The sequence below is a fragment of the Seriola dumerili genome, unplaced genomic scaffold, assembly GCF_002260705.1.
Source record: "Seriola dumerili isolate Sdu_G_001 unplaced genomic scaffold, Sdu_1.0 BDQW01002134.1, whole genome shotgun sequence".
Lineage (NCBI taxonomy): Eukaryota > Metazoa > Chordata > Actinopteri > Carangiformes > Carangidae > Seriola > Seriola dumerili.
The window spans coordinates 120,207-136,036 of record NW_019176389.1 but is presented as its reverse complement, the minus strand read 5'-3'; the positions used below and the strand labels follow the sequence as shown (position 1 = coordinate 136,036).

The following is a 15,830-nucleotide window of genomic DNA, read 5'->3' as shown; positions in this document are numbered from 1 at the left end:
CGAGTGGTGAAATCAAAACATACCCTCACTATAGTAATAAAACCTTTAGTGAAGTTAAAAAAATTATGCTCTGTTCCAGACAGTTAAAAAAAAAAAAAAAAAGCGTCCTCTTTATGTTCAGTTTTAGTGTTTGGTCATTTTTATTTCTTATTCCGGTGAATAACAGGTCGAATGTAATGACTTAATGTAAACTAAGTGTGATAATGTGTCACACGATAAAAGAGGAAGGCTTTATTTCGAGCACTTCTTCTTCGTCTGCCACGTCTGAAGGTGGAGTTTTCTTTTCAATGAAGACACAGTTCATTATAGGAGTCAGAGGGACAGCATTTCCGCAGAGGGAGTGAAGGGATGCGGCGGTGAAAAGTATAATATCAGGGAAAATAAAGAGAACTGAACCTGTTGGCCCTTTGTCATACATGTTAAAGTCTCACCTTTAACACACCTGCTTATTCCACAGCTGTTCTCCAGTCTCTCCAACCACTGGATGAACAGAGCTGTCCAAAGAAACCCAACAGTGCTGATTCAGACAGGTACAGGTTAGGACGCACTTCTACAACGTCTACTTGTTGCCCAATATTGTACTGGTCGTTCCTCTGTAATCACAAGTAGGTGGTGGGGTTGTCAGTGACAGCCAGGTGGAAGTACTCTGGCAGGCCGTCACTCTGCAGGCTGCTGCTGGTCTCCCTCCGACGGATTTTGGTGGACAGGGTCTTCCTCTTATTGAAGCCCTCGCGCCCGCCTCCACGCTTCTCCAGGCTGGACACGATCATCTCCGCCAGGTCCTGCTGGAGCCGCTGGAAGTTCTCCCTGTGACAGCAACAGGAGGATTATTTTTGGATTATGGATGTAAACGTGAGAAGATGTAAAACGCCTGAACTTAGATAAATACACTAAAAGTGCCAAAGCCCTGTCAAGCTTTTACAATTTCTGTTTAACCCTCTGAGGTTGACGGATGTTTTTATTTACATCTTTGTGATAACACAGTGTATCTTTAGACATTGACATTTCCTCATTCTGCAGGTATCTCTGTTTTGCAGCAGCAGGATCCAGATCTGACACTACAACACTCATTATTATTATTATTATTATTATTATTGATAATACTAGAACTTATATGTAGTAGGATGATTATTTCCACTATAACAATTAACGGCAGACACACGATAACCCTGAGTTAAAAGGAGCTTTTCCATTATGATTTTGCATTATACAAATGAAATTGAATTGAATTGTTTGGAGTAAATCTGAATGGGACTGTGTTTTTATGTTTATACTCACGCTGTTGGTGGTGTCGGCAGGTTGTATTTGCCCCCAGTCACCCCTGTTAACCAGTATGTCATCTCTTTGCCTTTGCCCTGTGAGTCATTCACACATGGACACGCACACAAACACACACACAGGAAATGAAACTAGTAACCACTATCTGCACAGTTTATACTAGATGTACATGCCTGGAAAGGTAAGTACACAAAAAGACAAACCCAGCTCACCTTCAGGTACGTCTCTCCTCTCTTTTCATACTCAAACTTGCAGTCTGTCCTCTGCAGGATGTTGATGGTGGACTGGCTGACGTGAATTCTCAGAGCTGGAAAGAAAACATGAGAAATAATCATCAGAGTCAAACCTGCAGTTCTTTTTAACTCTGTGGATATGAATATCAGAAGCTGCACCTGAACTACCAATAATGTGACTGTGTTAAAAAAAAAAAGTGTGTTAGACAAATGTACCCCAGACCTTTGTGTAATACAAAAAAAAAGTGTGTGTGTGTGTGTGTGTGTGCATGTGTGTGAGTGTGTGTGTGCTGTTTCTTACGCAGGCCTGTGGACTCCATGCGTGAGGCGGTGTTGACTGTATCTCCGAAAAGACAGTAGCGAGGCATCTTGTTCCCCACCACTCCTGCCGCACACGGTCCTACACGCGAATACACACAAACAACCATAAATGTCATCATCCAGTTCATTGATTGATTCATTTTACTGTTACTGTTTTATTTTTCATGTCCTAACTTTTCCTATTTTCTGAGTTTTCACACATTTGATTCTCATGTTATGATCATTTATAACATCTATGACAATAAGAAAGGCATGTTTGTTGGTGTCTGATTTATGTTTGGTTAATCATTACTGTTACTCAACCACTAGATATCACACACATGATGACAAGGAAGAAGAAAAACTGCTTATTTTGGTTTGCTCTTCCTCATTTTGCTTGTAACTAAGTCTCTGTGGTTGTATCAGTGCTACACTGCCACCTACTGTTCTTTTTTTTTAAATCATTTTTACATGCAGAACTAAGTCACTATCCACACACTCCCTTCCCTCCTCATACATGTTTTGAGTTTTTATATTACATTACCCTGAGGACTAAACATCTAAATATGCTTAATCTGAAATATTAGGCCATAAAAACTAAAATGAAAACATGAATTTCTGTTACCTGAGTGCACACCAATACGGATCCACAGAGGGATGCCAGGCAGGTGCTGCAGCTCAAACGTCCCTACAAATGCTAGGATGTCCAGGGCCATGTGGGCGATGTCCACTGCGTGCCTGTTGCCGTTGCGTTTGGGCAAACCTGATGCAACCATGTATGCATCTCCTATTGTCTCCACCTGAGAGACAACAGATGAAAAGATTAATTGATTAAAATGTTACCTGATAATCAGCTACAAATAGCAGTCTAACCCCAACCTCAGCTGCTTCATGGGAGACTTCCTGCCTGACCTCTAACTCCCACCACTGCCCTGCTCCACCCCCGAATGGTTAAACACTATGTTACCTAAGATCCAGTGAGCAGAGTACCTTATAAACATCATGGTGGTCAAGGATGCTGTCGAAGTTCTTATAGATGTGGTTGAGCATGTCGACCACTTCGATGGGGGTACTGTAGTGGCAGAGGGTGGTGAATCCCACAATGTCACTGAAATAAATGGTGACCTCCTCAAACAGCTCTGGCTCCACTCTGCCTGTCTCCTTTAGTGAACGCACCACTGGGCTGAGGGAGAGTGGAAAACATTGATGTTTATTAATAGCTTCTTATGACATTAAATTTTCTGTCAGTTACATTTATGCTAAGGGAATGCAACATGTACATGTGCATGTACATATAAATACAGCTTTGCCTTGAGCTGGGGCAGATGCCTGTGACCTCAACATGGTGGGAAAGACAATGGTAATTATTATCTAGGAGGTAAGATATTAAGTTGGTTTGAATCATAATACACATCAATACATACGGTATATTTTACTTAAAAGCTGGAAAGATTCTTAAATTCTCAAAAGGAACCCTGCCTCCAGACTTTATGAAATGTGATAAATATATAATTATAGACAATACATAAAAGGAGAGAGAGAGAGAGAGAGAAAAACTGTTCCCTATTTTAACATACAGGAAATATGGAGCATCATTGGTATCCAGGTAGATTTGTGTTTCAAAAATTCACGCCCCTTAAGAAAATTTAATATTCAATACTTAATTTTTCCACTATATCTACAAGCTATTTGCAAACTGGGTCTGTCCTCCATTTGATATTTTATGATGAGTTTATCAGAGCTTTTTCACTGGGAACACTTGCCTGCTGTTGTTGAAAATTATGCTAATGAAGCTGGTTAGTGTGCTGTAAACCAGAGTTCGAATTACGGGGGGGATTTGACCCAGCCCCCCCCCCCCCCCCCCCCCCTCCCACACACACACACACACACACACACACACACCCACAGTGGACTGTACCATTTCCTAACCCTGACGTAAAGTGTTGTTTACTTTCCTTACTCGTGTCAGTGGCTTGCGCTGCGGCTGCGTCTCTGCTACCGTGCGACAGTGACGAGAAGTGTAAGTAGCACACTATCCAGTTGGTTTAATACACTTTACTGTCTTACGCACCGTTTTTGAATTAGATTGTTTAAAGTATCTACAGATGAACGCTGACGTTGTCTTGTTTCTAATTTCTGCCTCAACTTAAAGTTTAGCTAACTAATGCTAGCTAGCTGTTAGCGCCCATTCATTTCCAATGTTAGCTTGTCATTTCATTACCAATATCTAATGTTAGCAAACACACAGGCACGAGCAGTGACACAGTGGAGGATTAGTTGTTGTAGAGATAAGTTTTGACATTAATATAGAGTTTATTATTTATGTTAATAGTTTCTTGTGTGGCTGTGGTGGCTTAGTTAGTTTTTTTATCTTTTCGGTATTAGGTTTTTAAGAAACACCATCTTTGTTTTCACTTTTGAGTGTGTGGCTCAGTAATTGTATTAGCAGTGGTGGAAGGTAATTAAGTACATTTAGACTTTTTTGGCTTCTTACATCTTACAAAAAGCAGTGTTTAATCAGGGTCACAATTCAGGTGTCTGAGTCAAGAGTTCACCAAATAGTGATTTTTCCCTCTAAACTTCTCACATGGTTTTATTTCCTTAAATGTTGAAATGATCAAATATCTCACTAAAAATCAAAGTCTAAAAACTGAAAACAGATTTGTGAACCAGAGCTAGTTTCTTCTTCTTTTTTCTCTGATTAATCATCTGATGACCCCTCAGATTTATCTGCTGACATGGTCTGCTGTTGTTAACGTGTGTGGGCTTGATGTGCTGGCAATTTTTCTCTTGAATACTTTGTTGGTGAGCCCTGACTACAAAAGTTGTTGTGTGGTACATGCTTCATAAGATGGATGTTATGGATCATCATCATCTACAGACTGTAGACATTACGTTAAACAAGCATGATACTGTCAGGATTGTAAGACTTCAGTTTACTGAAGCACGTGCCTACTCTGTATTGGAAAAAAAGTTGAGGTATGTATTTGTATAGGCTAGATGTATATGTCAAAATATGAAAATTGTTCCAATTTCTAATAGGTTTCATATATATTTTTTTACATATATGTACATATTTTACATATATTACATTTGAGCATGGGCAGATATGGCACAAACCTACCCAGGAAGTAGCATAAAGTTGAGGTGATCAGCTCGGTCCCTTTCAGCTTTGTACAAAGACGTCCGCTCCTCCACCAGACGCTCAAGGGTCCTTGAGTAGTTCTGCAGGCGACGGATCAGGTTGTCCATGTACGTCTCAGTGGCCTGGTTGTGTAGGTTACTGTGTATGAGTTAAGATATGTATCATTACAAGCATTCATTCATCATTTAATGAGTGACTCATCATGCAAGAGAATAGTGCAGCATTGATTATCTCATAGTAATAATATACTATATGGCCAAAAACATGTGGACACCCCTGTCTTTTATGCCCTCAAATGAGATCTTGTAGAAAGCCTTGCGCAAAGAGGGAAGACTGCATATCAATGTAATGCCCAGGGTTTGGACTGAGATTTTCAACACTCATATATGCATGTAATGGTCTCTGTCCACATACATTTGGCCATGTGGTATAGAAATTATCAAAAAGTCACTCTAAATGATTGTGAGGTGTTGACATACCTGAAAATCTTACCCAGAGCTACCTCTGTTCTTTTAAAATCTGGCCTCCGCTCTGGGTCTTCATCCCAGCAGCTCTTTATCAGCATATACAGCTGGATAAACAGACCAAAAGAAAATCAGAGGGAGGGAGTGTTTACTTTATCAACCTTTCTGCGCAGTGTTTGGTTCTCTTACCTCGATCTCCCTCTCTGATGCACTGTCGAAGTTGAGGTCGGGTCTGAACACGGCCACCTCAGTGGGATACTGCACTCTGTAGATCTTCTCTGAGGGATCACACAGCCATCAGTTAAACAAGGTGAGCAGGACTTAGAGCTGAGGATTATTACTGTGTGGTCACCCATCAACATCCACTCTAAACTGTAATGACACTGATTTCGGGCTCAGACAACCAAAGCACAGTATTAATGATGAAATAAAATAATTTTGTCAGAGTTGATCCACAGATATTAATACACAAATAATCTAGTTTCATAAAGGAATTGATTTTTAATTTGTGGCAGTATAGTGGTGGGCCAAATTATCTAGGCCTACCTGCAATATCAGAGCAGTGCTGTGTATAGAAAGGGGTTCGCCTCATAACGATCTCATGGGCAATGATGGCATAGCTGTAGACATCGCCTTTCTGAGACACGCCATCTGTACGAAGATGCTCCGGGGCCGTCCACACATCTGAGAGGAGAGGAGAGGAAAGGAGAGGAGAGGAAAGGAAAGGAGGAAGAGGAAAAGCTGAGCTGCTGATACTCTCAGTGTTTAGATCAATAATCAACTTGAGTGATGATAAAAAGTGACTCAGAGTCACCTTTTCCTGGCCTCAGAATGGTGTGGCAGCCAAAGTCAGTGATCTTTACCACCATGCGGTTGTCAACCACACAGTTTGTGGACTTGAGGCGACCATGGACTTGAATATTACTGGAGTGGAGATATGACATGCCCTGTAGGAGATAAAGGAGGATGGTCTTTAATCCTGGGTGTTTGTCATAATGGAAATTAGGAGAATGTAATGACACAACAAATAGCAACTCTGTACAAACATGCAAAAGTTATGGGTGTTTGTACAGAGTTGCTATTTGTTGTGTCATTATATTCTCCTAATTTCCATTATGACAACCATAAATAATGTGACAATGTCATTAATTTTCCTATTTTGTCCTCAATAGAAAACAGCTAAATGAACAAACAGCAAAGTGTATGAATAAATGACCCATAAAAAAAGATTTAAAAAATCAAACATTACCTTTGCTATGTCATACATGACTGATATCTTAAACTCCATGTCCATGAAGGTTTCATCTGGGTAGGAGATCCTGTCATTCAGAATGTACTGAAAAAAACAGATAAAGATCACTTTTACTACTGTGTGTGTGCGTGTGCACGTGCGTGCACACTATTAGCGCTCTTTAAACTGTGTCTATTACTTATCAAATGAACAGTAAAGTCATTGTGAGCAGTGTGGAAAGGAGGCCACTGAGCTCAGTCATAAACAACATGTCTGCACATTACACAATTGACTTGATATTTTTTTAGAGTCAGTTTGACTTATAAATCTTCTAAATGTTTAAAAAATGAAGCTGAAAATCTGAATTAGACTCAATATTAGAACCAGATATTAAGTAGAATAGAAGAAAATAATAAAAGATTTATATAGATTTATAAAGATTATATACTCCCTTCAGCCAATGTAAAATGGTACATAACCATAAAATATATTTAAATAGAAATTATTTATAAAGGTCATATGACCCCAATAAGGCATTTTTATTTTCACTAATAGAAGTGTTGAAGTCTGTTTTTGAAATTTCCTGCAAACTGATAAAAGTCAAATATCTGGAATCAAAAACAATCTTTTGTGTGTTTTGCCTGCATTTTAAAAAGTCTACAAATACACTGACAGATAAGAAACAACTGGCCGCTGCAGGATCTGACATGCAGGGAAATTTCAAGCCAGTGAGTCTGAGTGAGTGTTGCTCTGCTCTTACCCTGAGGGAGCCCCTCTGGCACAGCTCAAACACCCCAAACACCCCGTACTCAAACTTCACCGTGCCGTAGAACTTGGTCAGGTTGTAGTAATCGATGCGCAGCAGCTGAAACATGGAGACAAGTTACAGAGGAGGAAGTGACAGGGAGAAACTAAATGCTTTAAAAATGTAGAGTTTGATATAAACAAAGACGTGTCTCACGGTGTTTAGCTCAATCCTCTGATCCTCAGAGAAGTCTCCGTCTGTGTGTTTCAGCTCTTTCAAGATTACAGGCTGAGGAATACGGAAAAACAAAACACCCTCAAACGCTGAGAGAAAAGACTCAATGTGATCATCTCTTTCTCTTTCTTCTTTTATACAATTAAATAAATATGGATTTTTGGAAGATGGAAGGCAGGTACCTTCTTGTCATAGCGCCCTCGATGAGAGAAGAACGTGCTGTCCTTCCTCTTATCTTCATCAATCTGTTACATAAACACATAAACAATGTATAGTAAGAGAAGAATGGTTATTGCAAGCAATGGTTAGACTGAGTAACAATTAAATATTATATATTAATATAAAAATATTAACTCATTACACTGACTAACATTTCAGAGGGAAATATTAAACTTTTCACTCCAGTACGGATTAAACCAGTGGTTCCCAAACTTTCTGACCTGACCCCCCCCCACCACAAAAAAGTATCATCCACTGTAAACAATGTGTATTATGTTCTAATGTTGATTAATGAGGCTGTTTACCTTCAGTGAGACCGCCTTCTCATCCAGTGGACCAATCAGGTGCGGGTCAATGTGAGACCACTTCTTCTGCATGAGACGTTCTTTCCTGTTCTGCCTAACATTATTCACACACACACACACACACACACACACACACACACACACACACACACACACACACACACACACACACACACACAGTCATGTCTCCATAACTTCAGATGACATTACATTGACTTACATTCATTTCGTGGAGACTTCATCAACCACAACTACTACTTGCCTTACCCTACTAACCTTAACCTAAACCTACCAATCTTAACCTACACCTAACCGTACTAACTTAAACCTAAAGCTAACTCTACTAACCATAACCTTAACCTTAACCTAATAATACTAACCTTAACCTAATCCTAACCTTACTAACCTTAACCTAACCCTACTAACCTTAACCTAACCATACTAACCATAACCTAACCATACTAACCATAACCTAACCCTTACCCAGAGCTATTGAATCACCTCCCTGTCCTCTGAACACAGAGACTCCTGCTCTGGCAGGTACATGTAGCACCTGTGATACGGCTGTGAAATATGTCTGCTGTCTACCTGTAGAAGATGAGAGCGATGGCTGTCACCACGACAACACTGAGACTCAGAACAATCACAATCACATCCTGCGTATCTAAATCTGGAAGCAAACACACAACACAGCATTAGAAGTGTTACCTGGAGTATAAGACTATGAAATCACAATATATTTCCAAAGGACATCTTCAGATTTTGATGATTTGTTGCCTGTAAATTTCTTACAGCAGGAGCCACATGGGGTTGGTTGATCTACAGACGTTGCTTGAAAGAGTAATAAACAGAGTCTAAGGGCTATTCTATTTCTATAAGAAGCTTTTTTATAGGTAAATTAAAGTTAAAAGTAAATTTGTCATCTATTCAGATGCCCAAGTCTTTATAATGCAGACTCTTTTGGTTTCTTTACTTAGTAAAGTACTAATCTGAATTTTGCTATGATCAATTTTCTTAGCTTTTAAAAACAGCATATAATTTTGTTTTATCTGGATTTTTATCAAGGGTTTAAGATCAGTGAGTGCCTGTATCAAAAGAGAGCTGTTGATTGTCAACAGCCAATTGTATGGAATCTGCCCCAGCAATATAAAATCGTGTCATCTGCATACAAATTAACCTTACAGTTCATTAATGATAGAACAATATCATTGATATAAATTGTGAAGAGGACCGGTCCTAAAATTGAACCCTGAGGGACCCCTTTCAAACCTGCTTTCACACACTGCTGCCTATCACAATACAAATGAAAACCTTGCTGTGAGGTCATGAGACAACTGGAGTCACAGACCAGAGAGAAACTGAGCTGTATGACAGTTTTCAAGCACCACACTTCCTCTACACCATCAGTGTGTTATGTGTGTATTACCGTTTGGGTTTTCTGGCTGGTCAATAGGCAGACGACCATTCATCCACGGCAGGGCGGGGTTTGGGTTTGTCACTGTGGTTTTATTATGCGATGTATCAAACACTAACAGGATTTCATACTGGAGAGAGACAAAGTATAAAAATAAATATACACTTTTAAAGCAAAGTAGTGATTTTGGCTACAAAAAAAATCTCTCTGTGCAAACTGCTGATTGGACGGTAGTCTTACCTTGCCAGTGACAGCAGACGTATAAATCAGGGAGAAGTTAGCATCTCTGTCACCATATTCATCGAGAACATAGTGTCCTCCCATACCTGCATCAAGCAAATGCACACAAACACACACAGCAAAGAACGCATTTTTAATTTCATTACAATGTAATTGCATTTAAAGTGGTTGAGCCACAAGATGTTTTTTAAAAAACTGGAAAGATAATGAGAGGCCTTTATGTACGGAAGAGGATAAGGGCCATGTGAATTTGTGGAAAAAGTCAAATCAGAAATTCTTTTTTTATTTCCCCAGAGATTCTAAATAAAAATTTCCCAGAAAAAAAAAATTCACATTGCCCTAATCACCGTATTTCATCTCTTTCATCTCTTTGCATACCTTCATCCATGCTGCTGTGCCATCTTTACTCCCACATCTCATGGTGTCTGCGTGGCAGTGCCTACTAACTTTCTTTTGCATTGTAATTCAGCTTCCCATTTTGTTGCTAACCTCGAGTTATCACTGCTCATACGTACCGTCAAAGGAGGTGTTTCCAAACGGGTTGTCACTCAGAGGCACATCATAGGATCCCTTGTTCTGTCGCTGGCTGAGCATCCTCTCTCGGAGCACTTTGCCAAACAGCAGAGTGCCGTCATGATACCCAGCCACGTAGTCATTTCTCTGAAAGACAGAGGAAAAGAGTCAGAGAGTTAGACCAGGACTGCTTTTCCACACAGTGTTGTCCGTGAGTCGCAGCTCACCGTGTCGTTGTATGTTGAGTTTGATCCGTAGTGGTAGTTCCTCTGCGGCAGAGTGAAGACCAGGACGTCCCGCATTCCTTTACTGGATGTTGTGTTGACATGATAATCGGGGCTGGAGGAAGGTAAAGGGTGTCATTGCGGATAGCCTCACTTGATAGTGAAAAGATTCATGTAGCTCCATGGTTACAGTGTAGCACAAACCGGTAAAATCACTTACTTGTAAATATCGATGAGGATGAACATGATGTCCTTGTGTATCTCGTCCACCTTCCCCTTTATTGAAACAACGTCATCATGGCTCCCACATAAGATGAAGACTGAAATTAATAAATGAGTTGTACTTTACATTTAACACATTTCTTTTTTCAGCACTGGTTACAGTATTTCAGTGTTACTGTAAATCTAGATAAAACAAGTCTGGTAGTAATTTATTTTAATGCTACAGCTACAGCATGTGCTAAAAGCAAAAACACAAGCAGCAGTGGGCAGGTGATGAGCAAGCTCCTGTACCAAGACAGAAAAGATCATGATAATTCAGCAGGTAAAAGTCATGCTATTCTGTCTTTGCTAACATCAATGCTAACACACTGATATTCAGCAGTTATGTTTTCTATCTTTAACCATTTTGTTTTAACGTGTTAGTATGCCGTTATTTGCCAATTAGCACTAAACACAAAGTACAGTCGAGACTGTTGGGAATGTCATTAGGTTTGCAGGTATTTATTCAAATAATGGACTGAGTGGGAGGATTATGTCTGCGTCAAATTTCATGTCAGTCCATCCAAAAGTTTGTGAGATGTTTCTCCCAAAACCAACAGATGAGTGACCAAGATAAATACATAAATAAATAACTTATTGACAGTATCGGCCCGAACTCTCTAACTGACTGTCCCGACCAGATAGTTGATCAATCTCTAGTGTAGAAATGACATGATGTTTCTCAGGTTTTTCAGGTCCTGGCCACAATGACACAGCTCAAAGAGATGTTATTCAAATCAACTCAGATAAAAAAAAGAAAAACACCCACTGTTGCTGTGTCTTTTCTTAGCAGTTAGGGCAGCCTTCAGCTCCTCTTCCCCCCGCAGCATTTCTCTGTTTATCTGCGATGCAAATTTGGCAGACGGTGCTTCCAATGCATTGATGTACCTGTGGCAACAAAACAAGAAGAAAATTGCACATGCTGGAGAGCCAGATGAAGCTACAGGGGTCACTCAAGTGCAACCCGTGTCGTCTCACCAGAAGCAGTCCTCGCTCGCGTTGCTGGGCTTCTTGTAGACGTAAACCTTCTTCCAAGGATCCTTGAATGGCAAGGTTTCATTCATAAAGTTGACGAACAGGTCTGAGATCTTGCGTGCGGGAGGCAGAATCCGGGTCAGTTTGGGCTTATAGTCACACGAGAGGCCGAAGCTCCCAGCAGAGATGATGGGAATGCTCAGACTCAGGCCAATATCATCACTGAGGCAAAAATCAAAGTCAAAAATCAGTCGGTTGTTAAGTGGTGATTATTTAATATAGAGAGAGAAACAAAGTTATACTCACTCCACTAACTGGAATGTGGCATAAGTGCAGGAAGGCCCCAGCATGACGCATCCGACTGCACCTTTATTCTGCAGAGAGATATGCAGTGATTCTGTCATCACAGAGGCCTTATTATAAATACATTTTTATAATATGTATCACTATTCTGTGATTTCAAGTCCTTCGTGAGGTTATTTCACAATTAACCTTTCTCCTTAACGTCTTCTCTAAGTCAGTTTGTGATTTCCTCCATATCCCAGAATCATGCCTGCATCGATGTATGAAAACTTGTTTATAATGGTTTATTTATTATTTATAAAGCGTAAACAACTGAATTAATAACCTAATTATAAATCATTTATAAATCCTTTATAAGGTCGGTCTTATTGTGAAGTAACAATGATGTAAAGTGGTAACATTAGTGGTCTCAGAGCCTGCACAGCCTCAAGTTGTAATCTCTTTTGACCACACTCACATGCAGCATCTTGAGTATCGCCACTCCCTCGCAGGTGCTGCTCCCACAGCCCTGCCGGTTGTACACGGTGGTGTCGAACCCGGTGTAGTTGGCCGTCAAAGTGAAGTTTAAATCTTGAGTAATGGAAAGAAGATAAGAGTTATTAATATTAAAAAAATTAAAAAAAAAAAAAAAAAAAATGACCTCATTAATCTCTTTAATCTTATCTGCGTGAAGATTAGATCAGGCTGGTTTATTACCGGCTGGTGTAAATTTTGTCTTAGTTTTCTCTTACAGAAAGTGTATTTACAGCAGCTGGAGAAACAACCTCACACTAAGTGATGACAGTAAGAGTAAAGTTAATCATGGATTAATACTGAAAATAATAAGTCATCTGAATTTACACTTTCAAAATAATGTACTGTTGGTCCCATTTATGTTTAGTTGACAAGCAACACATTTACTGGTTTCGTGGTTGCTAGCCGCGGGTTTGCACCTCCACGATACCTCAGGGGCGATACCACAGGTGATTAAAGATGCAGTACATTGTTGGATGACTTTTGGTTTATGCTGTATTTAGCTCTTTGCTTATTATAATATGAATTCTAAACATTCAAAACACATCCACACCTTTGTCTCATTTCAGTAACATGGATACTGACAATAACAAACCGAATCTAAAAAAATGCTTGTTTGTTTTGATTTATACGACAAGTTTGAAATCAATTTCATTTGAGAGAGATTCATTTGGGATGATTTTTAGCCTAGCTTAGCATAAAGACTGAAAGCAGAAACAGTTAGCTTCGACCAAAAGAGGAGAGATGTGCTTTTGAACAGCTCCACAACCGTCCTGTGTACATGTTGTATCTTGTATTCTCTGGTTGTCTGGCTCCGTATCACACCTTCACACTTCATTGGTTCTGACTTCAATGTGTATTAAAACCTGGCAAACAACAAAACTAGCATAAACCTGACTCCTTCCTGATTTTAATCACAGTGCTTTTCACTGTGAGACTCGTTCATCCAGCTGAACATGCCTCTGTTTACATCCCATATTCAAAATATTGTAGAAACAGGCCACATGTCTTTAACGTGTGGATTAAATATAGACAAAAAGCCTGTTTATAAATCTTTTTATAATCCATTAAATATGTTGTTTTATTTATGTGCAAAAAGCTCCATCCAGAAAAGCTTTGGGCTGTATTTTGATTTTAAATGTCATGTAAAGTCTTTTATCATTTACACAACAGTAACAGCCTCTTCTTCCTCAACAAGACATAGAAAAACTAGTTCATACATTTGGAACCAGCCATTTTGATTTTGTAGTTCTCTGTTTAATGGTTTTCTAGGAGCTGCTAGAACTCCACCTCCAGTTGAAATGTGTTTTTCTTGAAATCATTTGTTCTTTATTGGCTGTTGTAAACCAATGTTGCTGTAGAATACATCGAATCTTTATTATGTGTCGGATCCATTATTTAGGAACCAACAGTCCATACCATGCTTGATGTTCTCCAGCCTGTCCTCTTCAATAGCTCGTTCCACGGCCGCCTCCACGAATGGTCGACTCCACGCATAAGTGTTGTCCTCCAGTAGAACGACGTTGATGGTGTACGTACGGTTCGATGACAAACACTCATCCAGCATCTTGTTGGCGACCACCGCCGTTATCAGCACTCCCAGGTAAAGTAAACTGTGTAAATTGCACATCTTGATCCTTCAGATTTTCCTTTTCCTCTCAGAATTCTGCTTCTTCTTCTCCACAGTTTCTACATGTCAAACACATTTGACTCTGCTCAGATTAACAGTGTGTGGAGGGGCCGGTCTTTACATTTGTCCACCTGAACAGATCCTCCGCACTGACGACACAAGTCCAAAAACAGAAGTAAACACGGTTCCTCGGTGACTAGGCAGAAATTTCTTGATTCACCGTCCAGCATCCACATAAAAGAAGAAAATAAACGTCTGTGTAAGATTTGGACTTTACCCACTTTAAGTAAATGACAAAGAAGACAAGAAAATCAGTCTCCACACCAGTTGTTCCTCTAGTGCAAACCGGGGATCAATAATCCTCCACCTTGGTACAGGCTGGTCTACCTGTCCTCCACGCGTTAATGAACAACTGTCCAGTGACAGTCGGTGCACCAGGCAGAGGGAGGGTAGGGCAGGAAAGACTCCCACACTCCATCTGGACTTACTTCTCACTTACAAACTTACTGAGCTCATAATTCATCCTGTTTGTAAACATGGCATTACACATTACACATTAAAAAACATCAGACATTATTCCCAACTCCACTTTTCTGACCAGTTTGTCAGTAACAGCCTGAGAGAATAAAACACAGATGTCTTTGCAATCGCAATAGTAGATAAATTCTCATCTCATGACTTGTAGACTGGAAACAGAAACATATATTGACAGTGGAATCAGTGCTATCAAATATTTTGCCTCTTTTTTCTTTTTTTTCTTTTTTTTTCCATGATCTGGTATGTTCTGAGGACAGACAGAGGCGGGGAAAAGGTTGCATGGTGAAAGGAGCAAAGGTCAAAGGAGGCCATAAAAGTCAAGGTTTGTGTGGAGCTGAGAAATATTGTCTGCTATAAAAGCAGGGTGGATTAAGTCTATAAAAGTCTTGGCCAAACTGCAACACCAGTGTCACCTCAATTTGAGAAAACCAGCTGTAATCCTTACAATGCAGCACTAAAACTAAATCAAAGGTGTGGACTGCAGATACAACATGTTATTCTTTGTGCTTTGGGTAAAGTGGACCACTGAGGTTGCCGAAAAGCACGTCTTCAAAGTGTCTGTTGTCGCATTTAAGGTGATCATCAAATGCTTTTTGTCCAATCAATAGTCCAATATTCTAAAATATTCATTTTACCATAGTGTCAAGAGAAGCGCTTGCAAATTATTTAAAGGGGCTCCTTGTAAATTTTCTCTGCCATCGAACGTGGTTTTTGCCGGGAGCGGGTGATGAAGTTTGTTGCTTGACAAGAGCTTCATCCATCGCTGTCTCTACTGTACAAGAGGTTCTAACACGTCCTCTGAGCAGCGCGACGTCTTCAGGACAGACTGGAGGCTGCAGTGAGTCGATGTCAGAAAGGGTCGATATGTACCTGCCAGGACGGGGCTATCAGGTTAGCATGCTAACTTCAGAGATGTGATAGAGACAAGAGTTAACATTGGCGTTGCTTTCCACCTCTGGAGACAGCTGTTGGTTAGTAAAGGAATGAGGTTTGATCCTGAAGTCACAATGTTTCTTAAGTAAACAGCTGTTAATGCTAATGTTTGCTATGTAGCAATAGTAAAACT

The 15,830-nt window shown here is 39.9% G+C and overlaps 1 protein-coding gene across 1 annotated transcript; it reads right to left on the bottom strand.

Annotated features, from left to right (window-relative positions):
• Positions 1-434: 434 nt before the first annotated feature.
• On the bottom strand, positions 435-14,227 carry LOC111239181 (heat-stable enterotoxin receptor-like). The gene is made up of 27 exons (XM_022769001.1): positions 14,017-14,227; positions 12,542-12,654; positions 12,088-12,155; positions 11,785-12,003; positions 11,576-11,694; positions 10,766-10,865; positions 10,549-10,660; positions 10,324-10,468; positions 9,809-9,894; positions 9,581-9,698; positions 8,743-8,824; positions 8,155-8,248; positions 7,813-7,875; positions 7,613-7,684; positions 7,412-7,516; positions 6,670-6,756; positions 6,235-6,367; positions 5,967-6,104; positions 5,610-5,698; positions 5,436-5,527; positions 4,936-5,094; positions 2,802-2,994; positions 2,437-2,611; positions 1,813-1,911; positions 1,491-1,585; positions 1,279-1,355; positions 435-807 (listed from the first exon to the last, which is right to left on the bottom strand). Exons 1-27 carry the CDS (start codon positions 14,225-14,227, stop codon positions 600-602), a joined length of 3,252 nt encoding a protein of 1,083 aa, XP_022624722.1. The 3' UTR covers positions 435-599.
• Positions 14,228-15,830: the final 1,603 nt, after the last annotated feature.

Coding starts and splice junctions, on each gene's coding strand:
- LOC111239181 (XM_022769001.1), bottom strand. CDS start 14,227: ATGTGCAATTTACACAGTTTACTTTACCTGGGAGTGCTGATAACGGCG. Junction 10,661..10,765: donor ATCCTCATCGATATTTACAA/GTAAGTGATTTT, acceptor ACCTTCCTCCAG/CCCCGATTATCATGTCAACA. Junction 1,912..2,436: donor CCGTATTGGTGTGCACTCAG/GTAACAGAAATT, acceptor ATTCGCGTGTAG/GACCGTGTGCGGCAGGAGTG.